Genomic DNA, 22,271 nt, shown 5'->3' with positions numbered 1-22,271 from the left:
CATAGCACCAATATTGCAGATCAAACTGCAGATATCAATATTAGTCAAAACCTTTGCAAATAGATGGGACCAAAAGGCTAAACAGTTACTGCAACTGTTTTGATCAGAGCATTGAGTTTGTCCTCTGTGACAGTGACCTTGTTGTTGTTCAGGTTCCAAGGTGGAAGCCTTGGCTCTCTGTGGGATGTGGATCTGATAGTGCTAGTTACCAGAAAGGACTTGACCTTAGCTTCATTTCAGAAAGTACAGCACTTTAGAATTGGAACCGAGTTCTCAGCTATGCCTTTATTTTCATTGATAAAGTTGAGCATCTTCAGTTACACTTCTACTCAAAATGAATACCTCACTTCTTTTTCCAGTATAGTGATACATTCTAGTACTGAATAGAAATGCCTAATCTCACTTGAAACTGAAAAATGTCATCAACTTTGTTTTCAGTTTACATTAAAATTACATATTGAACTGAGAACATTCAATCTGTTTCCCTAGAAATGCTGCCAGACCTGCTGAAGCTATCAATGAATGTTCATAATAAGCTGACTGACTTCCAGAGCTATTTGGTGTATACATTCTCACGCCTTGGACTCCCATTTTTCAGTGTTCATTCATCTGTTCAGAACCCCAATATTAATTTGCAGAAACAATCATTTTGGTACAAAATGAAGCCATTGGGCCTGTTGTGCCCATTGTGATTGAGCATTTTGCTGGAGCTAATCTCTTGCCTCTTCCTTGTAACGCAGCACAATGGGTGTTGTTTAAATAGAAACAATGTACTCATCCAAGGCAGAACTGACAACTTATCCAATACCTTTGCCTGATCAGTTTTGAACACCTCTATTGACGTGTTCCATCTTTCTGTCATCACGGCCTGGGCAGCATCTGCCTTCGACGTAAAGATTGATGCGGAGTTGTCATTTAATATCATACCCATACCTCTTGACTCCATAAGTCAATTCAATGTTTGCACTCTAATATCTCTACTCCTTTTTTTACAACAGAAGAGTTTGGAATTTCCTTTTATGCTAGCTGTTTGTCTTTTCTTAATTCCTTATTGCTTTTCGTTTTTGCTTTCTCACCTCCTTTCTGAACCTTCTGAATTCCAGCTTGTTTCTCATCTCAATTTACTACTTGGCACCTGTCATAATCACGTTTTTACCTCTTAAACTTAATTTCATCTGCTTTATCATGCAGGGAGTTGACTTTGTTTGTCTTAGCTTTCCCCTTTGAAGTAACAATATTTTTTACTGTACCCAAACCATCGCCTTTTTGCAGGTAACCTTCTGAAATAACCATCACCAAAATCACCCTTTATTTAGATGAGCACAATGCATGGACTGTGACCAGCCAGCTCAAAGCCAGATCTTAGTTTTTTTAAAATAATTCAGCCAGTTCAGGTGTGAAGGTCTCCAAGGTAAAACAGAAACCAACAACAGCAGTACACACTGGATGTGGGCAGCTAGCTCAGAGTCAGTCTCCTGACACAAATGGAGAGTCCTTGACACTGATCCAGCTCCCTCAGAGCCAACTGTCAAAGTGAAATCCCTTGTTTATTTAATTTTCTTAAACAGTACATAATTCACAAGCAATTAACATTAACAGCAGTATACAACGAAACAGAGATTTACAAGGGAGAAGAGCAACAAAGCCAAACCCCAAAACCAACATTGAACCAGTTTTCAGGGAAATGAGGATAAACCTCAAAACCCGCTTTCAGTCATCACAACACAGTAACAAATACAAACAAGACAGTCCAGTTAGATAAGAAACAATGCATAGAATACAGACCCTACCCTAGCAGCACACCTGCCATACACAGGTGTTCAGTCTCCATAGAGACCTGGTTTATCCACAGAAAACAAGGTTCACTCACAGGACCACAGTACATTGTGAAGGTGCAGTTAATTCCCAGGGGTTTGATCCACTCGCAAAGGCAGAATCCACTCTCGATGGCCAGGATACAGCAAATGCTCACATCCCTGCACACTCAGATATTCAGTCTTAACGGAGGCCCAGTCCACTATCAAGGTCCAGGCCTACCCAAAGGAACTGCTCATCAAGAAAGATGCATTTTTCTCACAAGGGTTCAGTCCAAACACCAAAAAAGTGAAAACAAGGACTAAGCCTTGCCACAAAATCAACATTGTCCTTTTCTCAAAGTAAAAGAGTAACACACAGGCCAGTGAAATGACAGTTTGCTCACGAGAACTGCATTATACCTGAAACATATTGTGGAAATCAGCCAGTTTAGAAATCAGTCCTCAATAAAAGGAATACCAGTGAACAAACTGGCTGTATAATTCAGCCAGTTCAGGGATCAGGGTCTCCCAAATAAACGCAGAAACCACCAACAGCAGGACAACACTAACTGGCCCAGCCAACTCAGTCAGTCTCCCTGACACAAATGGAGAGTCCTTGACACATCCAGCTCCTTCAGAGACAACTGTCAGAGTGAAATACCCTGTTTGTTTTTCTTTTCCAGGTTATAATTTTATGAAACAATGCATTTACAAAACAGTTAAGAGCTGCGTACAGAGAAACAGCAATTCATACGGGGGAACAGCAGCAGAGCCAAACACCAAACCACACTGTTTTCAGGTAAATGAGGGCAAACCTTAAATCACACTTTCAGTAATCACAAACCAGTAACACACACATAGATGACAGTCCAATTGGATAAAAGATAGCACGTGGAATAAAAACCAGCCCCGACTAACACACCCATCACACATGCGGATTCTGTCTTCACAGAGAATTGCTATTTGCGAAGAGCATCACAATGGATCAGTCTGGGAAGGCTTTCCTGTCACAGCATCATAGAGAAACAGCTTGGCAAGAGGGTCCTGTCACAGCATCATAGAGAAACAGTTTGGGAAGGGTGTCCTGGAGCAGCATCAATGTGAATCAGCCAGGGATGGGTGTCCTGGAGCAGCATCACAATGAAACAGACTGGGAAGAGGATTCTGGCGCAGCATCACAGTAAAACAGTTTGGAAGGGTGTCCTGGAGCAGCATCACAGAGAAACATTCTGGGACGGGTGTTCTGGAGCAGCATCACAGAGAAACAGACTGGGAAGGGTGTTCTGGTGCAGATAACAGTGAAACAGACTGGGAAGGGTGTTCTGGAGCAGCATCACAGAGAAACATTCTGGGACGGGTGTTCTGGAGCAGCATAACAGTGAAACAGACTGGGAAGGGTGTTCTGGAGCAGCATAACAGTGAAACAGACTGGGAAGGGTGTTCTGGTGCAGATAACAGTGAAAAAGTCTGGGAAGTGTGTTCTGGTGCAGCATCACAGTGGAGCAGTCAGGGAAGAGTGTCTTGGAGCAGCATCACAATGAAACAGTCTGGGAAGAGGGTCCTGACACAGCCTCACAGTGAAACAGTCTGGGAAGAGGGTCCTGACACAGCCTCACAGTGAAACAGTCTGGGAAGGGTGTTCTGGAGCAGCATCACAGTAAAACAGTTTGGGAAGAGTGCCCTGGAACAGCATCACAGTGAAATAGCCTGGGAAAGGTGTTCTGGAGCAGCATAAGAGTGAAACAGTCTGGGAAAAGTGTCCTGGGGCAGATCACAGTGAATCAGTCTGGGAAGGGTGTCCTGGAGCAGCCTCACAGTGAAACAATTTGGGAAAGGTGTTCTGGAGAACATAAAAGTGAAAAGGAATGGGAAGGGTGTCCTGGAGCAGAATCACAGTGAAATAGTCTGGGAAGGGTGTCGTGGATCAGCAACGCAGTGAAATAGTCTGGGGAGTATTTCCTGGTAAAGCATTAAAGTGAAACAGTCTGGGAAGTGTGTCCTCACACAGCATCATAGTGAAATAGTCTGGGAAGGGTGTCCTGGAGCAGCATCACAGTGAAACAGTCTGGGAAGTGTGTCCTCACACAGCATCATAGTGAAATAGTCTGAGAAGGGTGTCCTGGAGCAGCAACACAGTGCAAAAGTCTGGGAAGGGTTTCCTGGTAAAGCATCAAAGTGAAACAGTCTGGGAAGCGTATCCTTGAAGAGCACCACAGTGAAAGAGTCTGGGAAGGGTGTCCTGGAGCAGCAACACAATGCAAATGAATGGGAAGGGTGTCCTGGTAGAGCATCAAAGTGAAACTGTCTGGGAAGGGTGGTCTGGAACAGCATCACAGCGAAACAGTTTGGAAAGGATGTTCTGGAGCAGCATCACAGTGAAACAGCCTGGGAAGGGTGTCCTGAAGCAGCAACACAATGCAAATGAATGGGAAGGGTGTCCTGGTAAAGCATCAAAGTGAAACTGTCTGGGAAGGGTGGTCTGGAACAGCATCACAGCGAAACAGTCTGGGAAGGGTGTCCCGGAGGAGAATCACAGTGAAATAGTCTGGGAAGGGAGTTCTGGAGCAGCAACACAGTGAAATAGTCTGGGAAGGGTTTCCTGGTAAAGCATCAAAGTGAAACAGTCTGGGATGGGTGTCCTTGCAGAGCACCACAGTGAAAGAGTCTGGGAAGGGGGTTCTGGAGCAGCATCACAGTGAAACAGTCTGGGAAGGGGGTTCTGGAGAACATCACAGTGAAACAGTCTCGTAAGGGAGTGCTGGAGCAGCATCACAGTGAAACAGTCTGGGAAGGGGGTTCTGGAGAACATCACAGTGAAACAGTCTCGTAAGGGAGTGCTGGAGCAGCATCATAGTGAACTAGTCTGGGAAGTGCGTGCTGCAGCAGTTTCACAGTGAGTCAATGTGGGAAGGGTGTCCTGGAGCAGTGTCACAGTGAGGTCATAACATGAGCCCTCAAAAGGGGGGAGATGATGGAGATGATGGGAATGAAAGGGAACTGAGAGAGGAATTAGAACCAGACTATTAAGATACAGCTGCCTTTTTTTGAATAGTAATTTTCCTTCTGTTTTAGATATCCTAACTCTTGATTCAGAAATGACTACCAGGATCAAGATCAAGCTTACTCTGTTATATGAACTTGCCATTGCCAGCTTTAGTGCACAAGAAGGGACTGTGTATCCGTGTGATCCTGAACAACCAGGTACTGTATAACATTGATGTAAGAAACTGACTCCTTCGATGCATGGAACGTTACCCAAGATGACTGCCGTAGTGGTCACCTACTTCAACAAGATTAAACAATCCATTTACAGAACAAGCCCCAATGGTCTTTACCCTGTCAAGGTGTTATGTGCCAATTTGATTGTATAGTTGTACTGTGGGCAATCCTGGTAAGCCTTGCCCCCCCATTTAAATGGAACATGCCACAAAAGACAAAAAGGAGAAATTTATCTTTTACTAACAATTTGTTTCTCCAAAGTCACAATAGAATATTTGGCAAAGATGAAGTGGCTTGTTATGTCCTTACTTTAGCAAAAGACTCCCTGACCCCTCTTATCCTCCAGAATCCAGAAGGAGTATGGAATGGTTCTAAAGCATTTATGGAACGTAATATTTCTTTTGATTATTATCTATCCCCACCTGTTAGTTGCTTAGGGACTTCCTTCAATAAATCTGTGATAACCTTTCTGAATTGCTACAATGGTAAGGGAAGGGGTGAACTTAGGCAAATGCAACTAAGACTATCCCCCATGCTATGATCAAATGTACCAGTTGCCACTGCTCCCCTGAAGGGCCTCACATCTCATGCATATACCTCAAGGGGAGTGTGTCTCTATTACCACTGGTATTCAGGCCCTTTGCGGAATGGATAATAGTACCCACCTTCATTATGAGACCCTTAATTGCACCCATATTCTCCCATTAGCTTGATCGAAGGAACTATTCTGGGACAATAACCATATCTCTATCCAAAAGACCCACCTCAATCGATTGGACAACTTGCACCCTAAGCCCCCAAGACAATACAATATATTTATGGACTATCCAGATACTCCAGGAAGTCACAAAGATAGGCCTGTTTCTTATTAGGAAGGTCCCTCCATTATCTATGCCAAACCTAGTTATTATTTTTTAGCCATGGTAAGGCAACTAACTACATTGTCATGAATAAAATAAGTACTCCTCATGCCGTACCTGTAGGAACACCTTTTCCGAACAAGGTTCCTTGGCCAATTACCTGGTAACAAGATTGGGATTCCCCTGTCAAACTTTCAGTCTCCCTGAGTTCTGCACAGATTGGAAGAATCCAAAGGCTTTAAGAAAAATTAAAACTTACTGTTTGGAATATGCACTTCTTAGTGTTTTTTTCAGTAGGAGGATCTGCAGGAATTATTAGCTATCAAAACTGTAATTATCCCATTTGTGGTCACACCCTCTTGGGTAATGAGACAACTGATGCCTGAGCAGAAGTTAGGGACATGCTTTCAGAATTGCGTCTATTTACCCAACAAAACCAGTATGCCCTCGCTTACATACTTACAAAGGAAGGTGGAGTTTGCACCATAGTCAAAGGTAAATGCATCATGGGGGTCACTGACCTCATGGAAAATATTACTAGGCATATAGATAATATCTGCACCTTCGCCAGTCAAATGAATGAAGGTGCAGGATCGAGAGATTGGGGTTTTGGCTCATGGTACAACTGGCTGATCAATATGGCAATGTGTTTAGTTGGTCTTTTTGTTGGCATTGCTATTATTAAGTGTATTAATGCTAAAATATTAGCTTCTATTGACAGCATTAGTTCCACCCATAAAATGCTTCTCCACTTAGTTGAAGATGAGGAAGCGCCATTACCTGCCCCTGGTCCCTCCCTGGAGGAGGAGAAAGCATGGTAATCCTTGGTTGCCATTCAATTGGATTAATCTGATCTGTGCCCTCCCACTATAGTGTGGTCATGGAATGACCAAAGAGGGAAGATGAAGATCTAAAATCTGGATTGAGGCTGTTGTCAGGAGCAACAAATCTATGCAAGCTTTTATTAACCACAAAATGGCTTTTCAATATAAAGTAACATAACAAAATGGCTTCAGGTTAATACTGTGCCAAAATGGTTAGAAACTGTATTCCTGCTTTGCTGATCTAGCTGAATTAAAATGTAAAGCAGACAATGGAGTCTTCTTAATATGAATCATAAGACGTCAACTGACCACTCTGACTAACCTTGAATAACGAGTATGAGGTGATAATACTGTAAGACAATACTGTTTCCCAGGAAATATCATTGGATTAACATGCTGTCCATTATGTTACCTTTTTACATTTCATTGGTTTTCCTTTATAATTAAGGTTGTATCGTCTTTTAAGAAACATATAAAAAAATGCTTATTGTTCAAATTCAATTGCATAATTTCTCCAAGGAACATAGAAGCTTTTAACCTCTGTGTTGCTGGACAAATTTGTGCCCGGCCAATACGATTAAACTATGAAACCTTACTGAAGCAGACCATACTCCTAGTGATTCTTTTGACCATTTGCAGAACCGAGAGGCCCCTCCTGGGAGTCTAGATCTTCAGCAGGACCCCACTTGTCACTGCCTGGCATTCGGTAAAAGATCAGTCTATGCCTACTATGCATTTCCTGTCTGCCAACCAGGTTTTATTCATTTCAATACACTAACCCCAATCCTATGTTTTTTTTTTAAATTTTACACATTAGTCTCTTAGGTAGGACTTTACAAAAATCTTTCTGAAAGTCAAAACGTATACATCCACTGGATCACCATTATCAACTCTATGAGTTACATTGTCACAGAATTCCAGTAGATTTATCAAACATTACTTCCTTTCATAAATCCACATTGACTGTTTTGCAAGTGCTCAGTTACTAAATCTTTCATAATGGACTCTAACACATTCTCCATTACTGACATCACACTAACTGGTTTATAATTCACAGAGTTGTTTCTCTGTCTCCCTTTTGCATAGAGGGATTATATTACCTGCCCTCCAATGTGAAGGAACTGTTTTCGAGTCAATTGACTATTGCAAAATTACCATCACTGCATTCACTAAAGGACCACTTCCTTTAATAGTTTGGGATGTAGGTTATCAGGGTTTGGGGATTTATCTGCCTTCAATCCTATCAATTTCCTCTGCAGTCATTGTAATGAGATCAGCTAGCAAGACATCATAGAACATGAGTTCCCTAATTGGGGCTGTTAATCTGGTCCAATCAGGGAGCCCTAGCAGACAGTTTAAAAGGGAAATGTTATTTCTGGCATCCTGTTGTCATAAAAAAAATTTAAAAAATAAAAGACAAATGTTAGAGATATTGCCACTCTGGTAGGTGACTCTGAAGAGGCAGTACGAAAATCAAAAACTGTTCATTTATAAACAAAGGATGACTTGGTGATGGGATACTGTCCTCTATAGAGTTATTTTATCCCAATCCCATTCCCCCACTGATTTCCTTCAGTTCCCTCATCTCACAAAACCCAACATACATTTTTAGTGTTTAATGTTCCACGTGGAAACAGGAATTCAGAAACATATTCCCAATAAAGCCTAAAACTGTTTAAATACTTTGTTACTTATGTATAATGTACATAATTATGTGTAAAACTGCTCATTGTTCATACCTTGCTGATTGACAAGAAATTCAAACATGGTCTCAGGGCTACCTGCTGGAATGGCAGGTAGATCCAATTTGCTGTTGTGTGTTTGGAGGAATTTCTCAAGTTTAGCTCGACTGTCTAGTTCCAACAGGGCACCAACACTCCACATGAGCCCAAATACAAAGAGCCGTCTAAGTTGTACTTCATTAACATTCACTCCAACTTCCAATAAACCTTCGAGCAGATTTATGGACTAAGGGAATAGAAAAAATATGCACTGTTAGTGAATATATCACTAGGACTTTGTTCTTTCCTTTAAAGCAAACATTAACACTTCAACCATTTTTCAATGGATGTTAATACCCCGATTAGCATTATTCAATATACCAAGTGTGAGAGAAAAGAAGAACAAGGGCTGAATTTTATGTTACCTTAAAAACAGGATTGCAATGATGGGGTCGATAAGCTTCCTCACCTGGCCTTCCCACTGGCTTCTTATCTGTCCCATTCTGTCAGCAATTAACTGGTTGGATGGATGAGGCCTAGTTCAGTCCAACTGTCCTTACCTCAGAGAGGTTCTTATGTTTTGAAGAAGGGTCACTCGACCCAAAACACTAACTCTGATTCTCTCCACGAGGCTGCCCGATCTGCTGAACTTTCCCAACAATTTATATTTTTGCCTCAGCCTCTTATGTGGTCAATTAATGCCACTTTTTCAACCTCATTTTTTTGGCTGGTAGAAATAGTTCAAGGGAAGTTGGAAGACCTGGAAAGTGGCCCCACTTACGCCTTGGACAAGAGTGGGAATGGAGGGTGCTATACATGTATATGTAGTTGGGGGAACTGCCCCTTTAAGAGAACTGGTCAAGTGACCAGTTGGGTGAAGCTTGGGTCTTGTTTAGAATCAGCTGAAGAGGTATGAGCATTGCCAATAAAGTGCTCCTGTTCACCTTGCCACTTGTCTACCTGGTATATAACTCCCAGTTCAAAATGAAGCCCCAATATAACACTAGGGGATGAAACTGGGATCTGGTCAATGAACTGTGTGAGAAAGCTTTTTTATTGTCCAGAGGAGTTATTGCCAGGCTTTGGAAATGGATAAGGAAGTAACATCAGGAAAGAAACTGCACAGTGACATGGGCCATGATCCTCATCGCCAGGAAAGGAAATACTCATTGGAGAGCAGCAATCATGAGAGGATTCGGGCCACCAGGAAAGAAGGCACTCACCAGAGAGTGAGCTGAAAACGGCAACTCGGGCTGACGGCTGCATTTGCCTGGCAGCTACCAAAGAGTGGTCATGGGGGATTCAAGATGCAGCAATGCCAGGGAGGAACATTATGCTAACACCGTCAGTGAGGAAATAGCTAACACAAGAGTGTTCATCAACGAGTCTCTGTCTGCTTTCAGCTCCTAAACTCTAATGGATGGAAAAATTTCCACTGGCGGGAAAAGAAAATAGCAGGGCAATTTGAGGTGATGGGACCATTTGATGAAGGGTCAGAAAATTGGTCTTAATGCACAGAAAGCTTTAATATGTTCTTAAATGTGAACAAAGAGGCTGAGGACACCAAGGCACTGGTTTTCATAAGTACAATCGGGAGCAAGACCTTCGCAATTCTGAGGTGTGACCAGTGAAATTCTTGAAGAATTCCAAGAGCCATCAAAGTGTTTGGAAATTATTTAGCATCTAAACTGCTGATGATCGTGGAATATTTCTGCTTTTATAAACAGGTAAAGTACACAGGAGAGTATATTACCCAAATTGTAGCCACTTTAAAGAGGTTAGCAGAACATTGCAAATTCAATGGGTTCCTCCAAGATTAGATTACTTACAGTGTGGAAACAGGCCTTCAGCCCAACAAGTCCACACCGACCCTCTGAAGAGAAACCCACCCAGACCTATTCCCCTACATTTACCCCTTTACCTAACACTAGGGGCAATTTCGTATGGCCAATTCACCTAACTTGCACATTTTTGGACTGTGGGAGGAAACTGGTGCACCCGGAGGAAACCCACGCAGACACATGGAGAATGTGCAAACTCCACACAGACAGTTGCCTGAGGTGGGAATTGAACATGGGTCTCTGGTGCTGTGAGGCAGTAGTGCTAACCACTGTGCCACCGTGTTGCCCATAAAGATGCTTTGCGGGACTGTATGGTTTTTGCCTCTGACGTGAAGTGAAGCAGTGGAATCTATGAACAAGGAGAGACATAGATTTCAAGGTAGTTTTTGAAATTATCTCGATGGAGATGACTGCCAGTAAAGCAACTCATTTGGCCAATGATACCTGGGTGCATAAGAAGTGAAACGTCTGTTGAGTACGGTACCAATCATAGAATGCCACTAATGTGACAAACCCACAATGTGTTGAACTCGGGAAGCCCCATGCCGGAGGTGTAAGTGAATGAGGTCATATTGCCTGAACTTGCCAGGTACAACCCAAACAAGACAAGGGGATTCTGAGAATCAAACCTGAAGAGGAGAGATTAGCTATATGCTGCTATCCAGGGATTAGACAGGAACACAGCTGGGTCAGCAGAAGAAGCAGAATGCTCAAGGTCAGCAAAGTTTAGATGAAACATACCATCAGTACGGATGAAACTGATTATTTCTGGGCTTCCCGAATTAGAGGGTAAAGCAGTAAAAATAAAAATGGATACAGGTGCAGCAGCGTCCCTGATTTTTAAATCAGTCTGCAGAGAGATGTTAAGGACACTACCACTGAAGCATGCAAAGATTCTACGCAGACATACATGGAATAAATGGTGCCACTGAAGGTCTATGTACTGGTGACAATATAGTTAAGGGATCAATGTGCAGAATTGCCACTTTATGTAGTAAAAGGCATTATGAAGCCCTGCTCCTCATTACAAAATTTAAGGTTGAATATGGACATGGTTAATAGGTTGGCAGATTCAAACATGCATTTACAAGAGATCTCGGGCAAGTACAAAGATGCCTTCAAAGGAACCCTGGGGGAAATTAAAGGAGTTGAAACTAAGTTATAGCTGAAGCCAGAGGTTCACCCGAGAAGCCAGAATACATTATCTGGCCTAAAGTGGAGCAGGGTCTGGAATGGCTGGTGAACCTGGGAGCATTAGAACCAGTAACAACTAGTGAACAGGCCAATTCAATCATAGCAGCATTAAAAACAAATAAGGTAAATGAGCTTGTGGTGGAAATTGAAATGAGCAGGTCTAATGTGGTGGGAATCACGGAGATGTGGCTGCAAGGGGATCAGGACTGGAAGCTGAATATATCCAAGGAAATACATCCTATCAAAAATACAGACAGGTGGGCAGAGGGGGTGGGGTTGCCATATTCGTCAGAAATGAAACTAAATTGATAGCCAAGAAACAATGTAGGGTTGGATGATGTTGAATTTGTCTGAGTAGAATTAAAAGAAACACAATGGAAGATATTGCCAGGATGTGGGGCACAAGATACACCTGAAGATAGAAAAGGTGTGTAAGAAAGACCAGGTTACAGTGATCATGGGGGATTTTAATATGCAGGTGGTCTGGGAAAAGCAGGTTGGTTGTGGATTGCAAGAAAAGGAATTTGTGGAATATCTACAAGATGGCTTTTTGGAGCAGCTTGTGGGGGAGCCCAGTAGGGAACATGCAATACTGGATTTAGTGTTTTGCAATGAGGCAGACTTGATAAGGGAGCTTCGAGTGAAGGAACCCTTAGGAGGCAGTGAGCATGATATGATCAAATTCACTCTTCAATTGGACAGTCAGATGTAATGGTATTAATGTTGAATAAAAGCAACTACCAAGGCATGAGGGAGAGCTGGGTAGAATTGACTGGGAGAGGAGCATTGCAGGAAAGACAGTGGAGCAGCAATGGCAGGGGTTTCTGGGAGTAATTCAGGAGATCTAGCAGAGATTCATCCAGAGGGAAAAAAAGCATGGTACAGGGAGGATGAGGCAACCATGGCTGACTAGGGAGGTCAGGGATAGCATCAAAGGAAAAGATAAATCATATAATGTGGTGAAGGGCAGTGGGAAACCAGAGGTTTGGGAAGCTTACAAAGACCAATGGAGGGCAACAAAAAGAATTAAGGAGAGAGAAGATTAAGTATAAGGGTAAGCTAGTCAGTAATATAAAATAAGATTGCACGAGTTTCTTTAGATATACAAAAGGTGGAAGAGAGGCAAAAGTGGATATTGGGCCACTGAAAAATTATTCTGGAGAAGTAGTAATGGGGAAAAAAGAAATGGCAGAAGAACTGAGCAAATACTTTGCGTCAATTCTAACGGGGAAGACACGAGTAACATCCCAAAAATTCAAAAGAGTCAAGGGACAGAGGTAAGTATGGTGGCCATCACTCGGGAGAAGGTGCTAGAGAAACTAAAAGCTCTGATGGTGGATAAATGACCTGAACCAGATGGATTACACCCAAGAGTTCTGAAGGAGAGAGCTGAACAGATATTAGAGGCACTAGTGATGATCTTGCAGGAATCACTTGAGTCAGGAAAGGTCCCAGAGGACTGTAAAATCATTAATGTAATCCCCCTATTTATGAAGGGCGTAAGGCAAAAGATGGAAAATTACAGGCTGATTAGCCTGACCTTGGTCATTGGTAAGACTTTGGAGTTCATTGTGAAGGCTGAGTTTTCTGAATACTTGGAAGTGCACAGTAAAATAGGGCAAAGTCAACATAATTTCATCAAGGGGACATCCTGCCTGACAAATCTGTTAGAATTCTTTGAGGAGGTAATGAGCAGTTTAGACCAAGGAGAGCCGATGGATGTTATCTACTTGGACTTCCAGAAGGCCTTTGACAAGATGTTGATTAGGAGGCTGCTGAATAAGATAAGAGCCCATGGGTTTAGAGGCAAAGTACTAACATGGATAGAAGCCTGGCTGTCTGGCAGAAAGTAGAGAGTGGGGATGAAAGGGTCCTTCTCAGGGTGGCAACTGATGACAAATGGTGTCCCACAAGGGTTAACGTTGGGACCACAACTTTTCAATTTATACATTAATGATCTAGATGAAGGAATTGAGGGCATTCTGGCTAAGTTTGCAAATGATACAGAGATAGATAGAGAGTCAGGCAGCATTGAGGAGTCAGGAGGCAGGAGCTGCAGAAGGATTTGGACAGGTTAGGAAAGTGGGCAAAGAAGTGGCAGATAGAATACAGCATAGGAAAGTGTGAGATCATACATTTTGGTAGGAAGAATAGAGACAGAGACTATTTCTAAAAAGGGAGAAAATTCAGGCGTTGGAAGAGCAAAGGGACTTGGGAGTCCTAGTCCAGGATTCTCTGAAGGTAACCTTGCAGGTTGAGTCAATAGTTAGGATGGCAAAAACAGTTGTGTCATACAGTCATAGAGATATACAAAACAAATCAGACCCTTTGGTTCAACTCGTCCATGCCAACCAGATATCCTATACAAATCTAGTCCCATTTGCCAGCATTTGGCCCATATCCCTGCAAACCCTTCCTATTCATATACCTATCCAGATACCCTTTAAGTGTTGTAATTATACCAGCCTCCATCACTTCCTCTGGCAGCTCATTCCATACACGTACCACCGTCCACATGAAAAAGATGCCCTTTAGGTCCCTTTTATATCTTCCCCCCTAACTGAAATTATGCCCTCTAGTTTTGGACACAATATTAGTATTTATTTCAACAGGACAAGAATATAAATGCAGTAAAGTATTTTTGAGGCATCATAAGGCTCTGGTCAGACTACATTTTAGAATATTGTGAGCAATCTTAGGCCACATACCTTAGGAACTGAGGAGGTGCACGTAAATAATCCCAGAAATTAAAGGCTTAACATATGAGGAACATTTGAGGACTCTGCGTCAATACTCAATGGAGTTTAGAAGGATGGTGGGGTGGGGATTTAATTGATATGTGCAGAATACTGAAAAGCCAGAATAGAGCGGATATTGAAAAGATGTTTCCATTTGCAGGATAGATTAGGTCCCGAGGGCAGAGCCTGAGAGTAAAGGGAAGAGCCTTTAGAACAGAGATGAGGAGAAACTTCTTCAGTAAGAGAGTGGTCGAAATGTGTGGCACTGGAAAAGCACAGCAGGTCAGGCAGCATCTGAGGAGCAGGAAAATCGACATGTCAGACATAAGCCCTTCATCAGGAATGTGGGGAGGGGGTGGTAAAGGGGGCTTAGAGATAAATAGGAGGGTAGGGGGAAAGGTAGGTGAGAAGGCGATAGGTAGATGAGGTGGGGGATGATAGTGATAGTGGGGTGGGTGGTGTGGATAGGTGGAAAGGAAGAAGGACAAGTCAAGAAGGTAGTACCAAGCTGGAGGTTTGGGTCTGGGATGAGGTGGTGGGGGGGGGAGGGGACATGAGTAAACTGATTAAGTCAATGTTGATGTTGTGTCGTAGAGGGCCAAAGACAGAAGATGAGGCATCTTTCCTCAAGCCATCATATGGCTTAGATTTGGTAGTGGAGGAGGCCCAGGACCTGCATGTCCTTGATGGAGTGGGAGGGGGAGTTGAAGTGGTCAGCCATGGGGGAGTGGAGTTGTTTGGTGTGTGTGTGTGTGTGTGTGTGTGTGTGTGTGTGTGAAATGTTCCCTGAAATATTCCACAAGTTGCCATCCTGTTTTCCTGATGTAGAGGAGAGCACATCGAGAACAATGGACACAGTAGATCAAGACAAAAGATGGAAAATTATAGGCCAATTAGCCTAACCTCGGTTGTTGGTAAAATTCTAGAATCCATCATTAAGGATGAGGTTTCTAAATTCTTGGATGAGCTGGGTCGGATTAGAACAAGTCAACATGGATTTAGTAAGGAGAGGTCATGCCTGACAAACCTGTTGGAATTCTTTGAAGAGGTGACAAGTAGGTTAGACCAGGGAAACCCAGTGGATGTGGTCTATCTAGACTTCCAAAAGGCCTTTGATAAGGTGCCACATGGGAGGTTGCTGAACAAGGTGAGGGCCCGTGGTGTTCGAGGTGAGCTACTGGCATGGATTTAAGGATTGTCTGTCTGACAGAAGGCAGAGAGTTGGGATAAAAGGTTCTTTTTCGGAATGGCAGCTGGTGACAAGCAGTGTCCCGCAGGGTTCAGTGTTGGGGCCGCAGCTGTTCACGTTATATATTAATGATCTGGATGAAGGGACTGGGGGCATTAGAACATAGAAAAATACAGTACAGGCCCTTCGGCCCTCGATGTTGCACCGACCAAAGCCTACCTAACCTATACTAGCCCAATAACCTTCATATGCTTATCCAATGCCCGCTTAACTGAGCATAAAGAGGGAGAGTCCACCACTGATACTGGCAGGGCATTTCATGAACTCACAACCCGCTGAGTAAAGACAGTGAAGTTTGCCGATGGTACAAAGTTAGGTGGACAGGCAGGTAGCACTGAGGAAGTGGGGAGGCTGCAGAAGGATCTAGACCATTTGGGAGAGTGGTCCAGGAAATGGCTGATGGAATTCAATGTGAGCAAATGTGAGATCTTGCACTTTGAAAAAGAGAATATAAGCATGGACTACTTTCTAAATGGTGAGAAAATTCATAAAGCCAAAGTACAAAGGGATCTGGGAGTGCTAGTCAAGGATTCTCTAAAGGTAAACAAGTCTGTGATTAAGAAAGCAAATGCAATGTTGTCATTTATCTCAAGAGGGTTGGAATATAAAAGCACCATTGTGCTACTGAGACTTTATAAAGCTCTGGTTAGACCCCATTTGGAGTACTGTGTCCAGTTTTGGTCCCCACACCTCAGGAAGGACATTGTTATGTTATTCAGGTGGATATCCTCAATAGGTATGGGTTACTACCGGATTAAACTACAGTACCTCGGGCATATACCTGAGGCCGTTACCTGTCAAGTTTACCAGTGGTCCCTATTGACTGTATGGTCCTGATAGCTACAAACTCGGCTGGGTTTATCGCAGGTCTCTAGGTCCCTTCAGTTTATCCTTTCACCTAGGAGTGAGAGGGATTCACTTTAAGTCAATCCTAATGCCTTCTCAGCTAAGTTCTAGACTTAACATACCAACACAAAGGTAAACATATCTTATCAAATAAAGGTTCGGCGAATACGAAGTGTGTGGTGTAAAATATAATAGAAATTTATCAATATAATAAGTTGAATACTCAAAATCAGATGTTTTCAGTTAATCACAATCGTTACAGCCTTTTTGAATGTTCTTAAAAGATACCTAGGATAAAAGCAGAGCTTAATACCTGAGTGTCCCAAATGGGATCTTCATAGACTAGCGTGTATCAGCTAGTTGGTTCAGATTGTATCTTCTTCAGGCTAGAATGCAGTGCCTCAACCGAGAATCTTTTAGGCAGGCGTATTTCAGCAAGCTCTTAGCCGTCCGTATGTTTCATCCGATCGGTCCGTATTTTGCACAAATGTGTCTTTTCTGCAAGCCTGGTGGTTCAGAGGATGGTTGGGTGACTCATTGTCTGTGTTTCAAGACAAGAGTGAGTTCTGTCTGTTTTAGCTCTGCTTTATATCCCTTACAGTCTAAGTTAAGCAATTACATCATTTGTTTAAAGAACTGGAATCTCAAACTGTGCCTCGGTCAGCATTGTTTAAAGGTCGCGTTAAACACTTAATTAGCTGAGAAAACAATAAGTAGCTGATAAGTAGCTGGTAGAGAGCAGTTGCCACATAGTCATAGTTATACTTAATTGTTGCTAGGCTAAAATACAATAAAGAGTTAGTTGCTACAATCTAATATAATCAGGTAAAATTCCACAGAAGAATTGAGTCTTTTCATGAAGAAGTAGACAGATCCCATGACACTTAACGAGTTAATAGCATCATTGCTGTTAAGCTTAATCTTATACAATATAATATAATCAGGTAAAATTCCACAGAGGAATCGAGTCTTTTCATGAAGAAGTAATGGATCCCGTGACATCCCCCTCTTGAAAAGCGAGATTTCCCCATGTGTCTTTAAAAAGTTCAAATGATAGCTGAACAGAGTTCTACAATGATTGTTGTACCAATAGCAGCATGTATCAGGAATTTTTCGTTTTTCTGCGCTCCATTATTATTATCTTCACTTCATTCATCAGCGGTGTAGTTTGTTGCAGTTGACGCTCTTATTATGAGAGCTATTGTGAGTAAAGCAGAAAAGGCAACATTAAATCAACGCATACATTTCATTTAATTATGCGAAATCATTCTGAGTCAGACTTCCCATGGCGGGTTTCATGATCAGATTCAGTTGTTGGGGTTCCGACGAATTTCATCAGTGGATTTCGTTTCCAATCATGTTGGTGGTCAAAGAGCCGGACCTCTGGTTTCCATGTTGGTTTTGGTTCAGGGCCTTGACAGCCATCGTGTTTCCAACTGTACCATGAAGTTTGTTGGACCATCCGTTTTGGTCTTTCATTCAGAATCCTCATTTTGTACTCATGGTAGTCTTTGAGATCCTGTTTGCGGTCTCTTTCGCATGCCATGTAGGGGGATATTTTGTGTTTTCTCCGGAGTTCCCTCAGGAGGCAGTCATTGTATCCAGGTGGGTTCTTATATTCTCTTTCCGTCCATTTCCAATCATGGGTCGGTGATGTATAAGTTACCACCGTTTCTATGGCTTTAGGTGACCATGTCCATTTTGACCATTCGGTTATCATATCGATTTGTGGATGAGGTAACGGTCTGTTGGCTTCTCTGGTTACGTAATTAAACTCGTCTTGTTTTATGTTGGATCGGAGCATGTTTAGGTCAGTTAGGTTTTCTTCATTCCGCTTTTGTAGTTTTGCAACATAGTTCAGACAGTCCACAAAGGTATATTTTCCTTTGGAGAGTATCATTAAGTGTTCAGCCAGGTTATGGCCTCTTCTACGGTCATACTGTACCATATATTCTTTTGAAAGGGGTGTTTGTCGAATGCGTTCCCCTTTGATCAAATCTGGGTCTGGCAACATCTTTGTTGGTTTGCATACAGAAAGTAATATGTTCATATTCAATTCTTCGAATAGCATTGAGCAAAATGTGCATATTAGTCTCTGTGCCTTTTTACGTCCATTATAATTTAAACATTGTCCAATGTTGTGTTCTTTTAGAACTGTTCTTGGCTCAGTCCACCATCCGTATTCCGTGTGGTGTTGGTTTCCTTCTTTCTAGTTACCCATTCTTTAATTTTTGGATATTGATAAAGGAATATTGAGGTTGTTTTTTTTTCGCATAGATGCAGAGGGTTTGTTGAGTTCCAGTAATGTAAGTTTTTGGTTCCATTTTGGTACGCAGGTTTTCTGTGGTTTTGGTTTCTTCCAAGGTGGTAGCTGCTTGGACTTATTTTGTTTTTCTGATTTAGCGTCACCCAAAGACGGGTCGCGTCTGTGTTTCAAAGGTTTGGTTTGGTTTTTGGTTTGGACAAACGAAGGTTTATCCTGGTTTGAGGTCTGTGTTAAGACCGAATGACAGACAATTAATGTCTTTAGAATCAAGTGAATGGTAGCACAAGAAATGGCCCATTCTGGTTCGTAATTAAAAGATATGATTATGGTTGAGGAGATCAGTGTTAAAAACGATCCCCATTCTCCCTTAGTAATTTCAAATTTTCTTCGTTTAAATTCAAAGCCAATCATAATTGTGAGAATTAGTCCTATACCTAGGGTCAAATGGACCCATTTATATTCTACCAAGCCCCAAAGGAGCTGGAGTCCTTTCAGAATGTTTCCTCCTATAATGGGTAGGTGGTGGCAGTAGGCGTCCCATAGACTTACGGGCATGACTACAGGGCTAAATTGTTCTTTCATGTGGGAGAAAATATCACATTGGTTCGAGAAATTCCCGTTCCTTCACAATAGTTCAGAGTCCCAAGTAAGTCTTGGTTTTGTTTTCCCAGGAAGTCTAGGACTTCTTGGTATTTGGTTGTGGTTTCATCCATGCTTGCCGGTCGAGGAAGCAGAATGTGGTTTATTTTCGTTCTGAAATCAATCCCTTGATTTAATGGCTTGAGAAATGGCCAAATTACGACCACAAACACCCAGAGTAGGATAAGTCCCACTAAGAGCGGTGTATGTTATTCTAGGCCAAGCCATGATAGAATCCAATAAATCCAATCATAGATTTGCACCCAAATGTTTGCAGTAGTTTGTAATACTGACATAGTCCCTGCATTAATATGCAAGTTATCATACCAATTTTTTCTTGATTCTTCTACACATATTTTTATCTCTTCCTGTAGAGTTTTTTGGTCAGCCTTCCTTTCTTTTGATATTAGGTTCTGGAGGGTCTTTAGCTTCTCGTCATCCGTTGGGCCCGAGAAGGTTATCTCCATCCATTGCTTTTCTGAATAGATGGTTAGCATTCTTTCAAAATGTTCTAGGTCAGGTTTGGGTTTTTCTATTTTTAGATTAATTTTTTTCTGCCGGGTTCTTATAAGTTTCTCTGTTTTGTCTCATAATTTTGCCATTACATCCGACATGTCCTGTCGTAACATTAAATTCTCCTGACTGGTTTGTTAGCCAGGTATTTCCAGATGGGAAGTACTCTATCTGGCAATCTTTTTTTTAACATATTGAACCGTGTTATTATCACAGGGTTTTAATAGGATTAAATTAGAGAATTCGATCAGTTGAGGCTGATTGTTAATTTGAATACATTTTTCCTTTTTCAGCCACCCATTTTTTAGGCTTTGCCAAATTGGTTGTTTTATTTTAGTTTCGTAATTTTCGTTTGTGAGGATGGATTTGATCTCTACTAGTGAGATCTTTAGTTGTTGATCTTTGTTTTCCACGTGGGATCTGTATACCCTTGAGGTTAAATCAGCTATTGTCCTGTTTTCTGTTCTTACGGTGTTATGCAACCATCGTCTAGTTATTACATTTAATTGATTTCTAAGGTCATTAAAGGCAATTTGCCAGGCTTGGTCTTTTTTGATTGTTATCACTTCTATTATTAGGTTTTTTGAGTTTTCCCATTGTATTTTCTGATTTTTGAATAAATCCTTAATATATGCTTCTGCCTGTTGTTGTCTATTATTATTATTATTATTATCATTATCGTTGCTGTTACTGCTTTTTTTTGATTTGTGGTTATCACCAGCCATCTATCAGGAGAAGATTGTTCCCAAAAGGTGGCATTCTGCTTTGTTTTGTAGCAGTAAATCCTGCCCCAATGGTAGCAGTACAGAGTTGTATTTTCTACTTTTATTTCAGTTCCCTGTCTTTGTGGGTCTTTTAAGAAGTATTTTAATTTTTTCCAGTCTTGATATACTGATTTCCATTTAGATGTTTGATTTCCATCTGGGTTTTCTGCCTCAGTGTTATACTTTTTGGTATTATTTTCATAGTAATTATCCTAAGGAACTTCATAAGTGTATCCACATTTAAATCTACCGTGTTCTATATATACTACTTTTCCTGAGTTGGGAATTTTGCAGGACCATGGTCCATGGGTTTCATTTCTTTTTGCTCTATTATCATTTGGGCAGTTTTGGAGGAGAGCGGTATTGTATCCTGATGGGCTATAACATTGTGTGGCTTTATCGGTGCATCCAATTATATGGGTGTTATTTTTATAATAATAGGATAGGAGCAGTTATAGTGGTTTTTTGATCCTGGATCTGATAGTCTGAACGGTTATACGTTTTGTATAAACAGTAGAGCCATCTATCTCTCTCTGAGGTTTCTTCATTTGTTGTAACATTTTGTATACTATAAGATAGTAATTCGTCTATCCAATTTTGTATAAGAGTATCTATTCTTTGATCTTGTTCTTGGTTTTCATTCACAAGCTCCTGTTTTAAGACTATTATGTCTAAGGTGTATGTGTGTCCTATAATTTCTTCTCCTATTATTTCTGCTGAGGGTCTTGGATCTGTCCAAGTTTCATATTTTTGAGCTTGCGCAACATTTATCGTAATTAGTCCTAACATTACTAGGGCCATGTTGGATAGGGTTAATCCTCCTATTATTAGAGGCATTCCTGCTGAATTTGTCGAGTTACTGTTGCTGTCGGGGTTATTACCTGTGTTACATTCCAGGCTGCGCTTTATTACTGCCTGAAGTATCCATCCTATAGTTAGAAAGGCTAATACTATAAATAGTAGGGTGTGTTGAACTATATTACACTTAGAGCAGCGTTCTGACGTGAGTTTCTTTTGTTTAATCGTCTTAGTCTCTTCTTTCTTGGTTTTTTTTTATTTAAGTTTAGGAGGGTTTTTTACTTTTGGTATCCTTTTGCCTTTCCCTAATTGTCCTAACTCCATATTGTTCTGTTTTTGTTTTTTTTTCTTTAAATATTTGTTTCCAATTTTTTTTTCATTTCTGCTGTTTACATCTCTCTTGGAGGTTAAAAATCCCTCCATTTGTTCCCTGTGTTTCTCTTCTTCTCCTAAATATACAGCCATCCAATCTGCCATGTTCTTAGTCTTTGTTAACTGGTCTTATATTATCTACAGATAAAGTCCTTTCTTTACCTTCCTTCCTGACTGTCACTGTCCTATTTCCTACTTGGATTATCTGTTGAGGCAAATGATAGCGGGCTTTAAAGGCTCTTCCTGATTTATTTTGTTTTTTCTCTTGTACCCAATCTCCTACTTTAGGTTGCCAAAATTTTCTGTCTTCTTGAATTTTCTGTTCCCTTTGTTGTCTTAATTCTTCTTTTTTAGTTTTTAGGAGATCTATCCATTCTTTTTTAAGTTTAGTTTGGGTTTCTATTTCAGGCTTATTTTCTGTATTCATTTGTACTCCATATCTCAAATAGTGCGGAGTTATATGGTTCTCTGCTCCTAAGAGATCTATGGGTGTGTTATTGATGGCCAGCTGCACCTCCTTCAACCATTGACTCCAACTACCACCGCGAGTGCACAATAATTTTACCAAGGCTAGTTTGACATCTTGGTTTCTCCGTTCTACCTTTCCTGCCGATTCAGGATGGTAAGGTGT

General features: G+C 41.5%; 1 protein-coding gene across 1 annotated transcript in view; it reads right to left on the bottom strand.

The window, feature by feature from the left end:
* LOC132834281 (dynein axonemal heavy chain 8-like) overlaps positions 1 to 22,271 on the bottom strand; it is a 1,170,382-nt gene that overhangs the window by 284,408 nt on the left and 863,703 nt on the right. Inside the window, exon 52 of the mRNA XM_060853001.1 lies at positions 8,439 to 8,667. Within this exon, the coding sequence (XP_060708984.1) occupies positions 8,439 to 8,667 (229 nt within the window). The remainder of the gene's footprint in view (positions 1 to 8,438; positions 8,668 to 22,271) is intronic.

The sequence above is a fragment of the Hemiscyllium ocellatum genome, chromosome 3 (genome assembly GCF_020745735.1).
Source record: "Hemiscyllium ocellatum isolate sHemOce1 chromosome 3, sHemOce1.pat.X.cur, whole genome shotgun sequence".
Classification (NCBI taxonomy): Eukaryota; Metazoa; Chordata; class Chondrichthyes; order Orectolobiformes; family Hemiscylliidae; genus Hemiscyllium; species Hemiscyllium ocellatum.
Note: the sequence above shows the minus strand (reverse complement) of the source record. Positions and strands in the feature narration are given on the sequence as shown.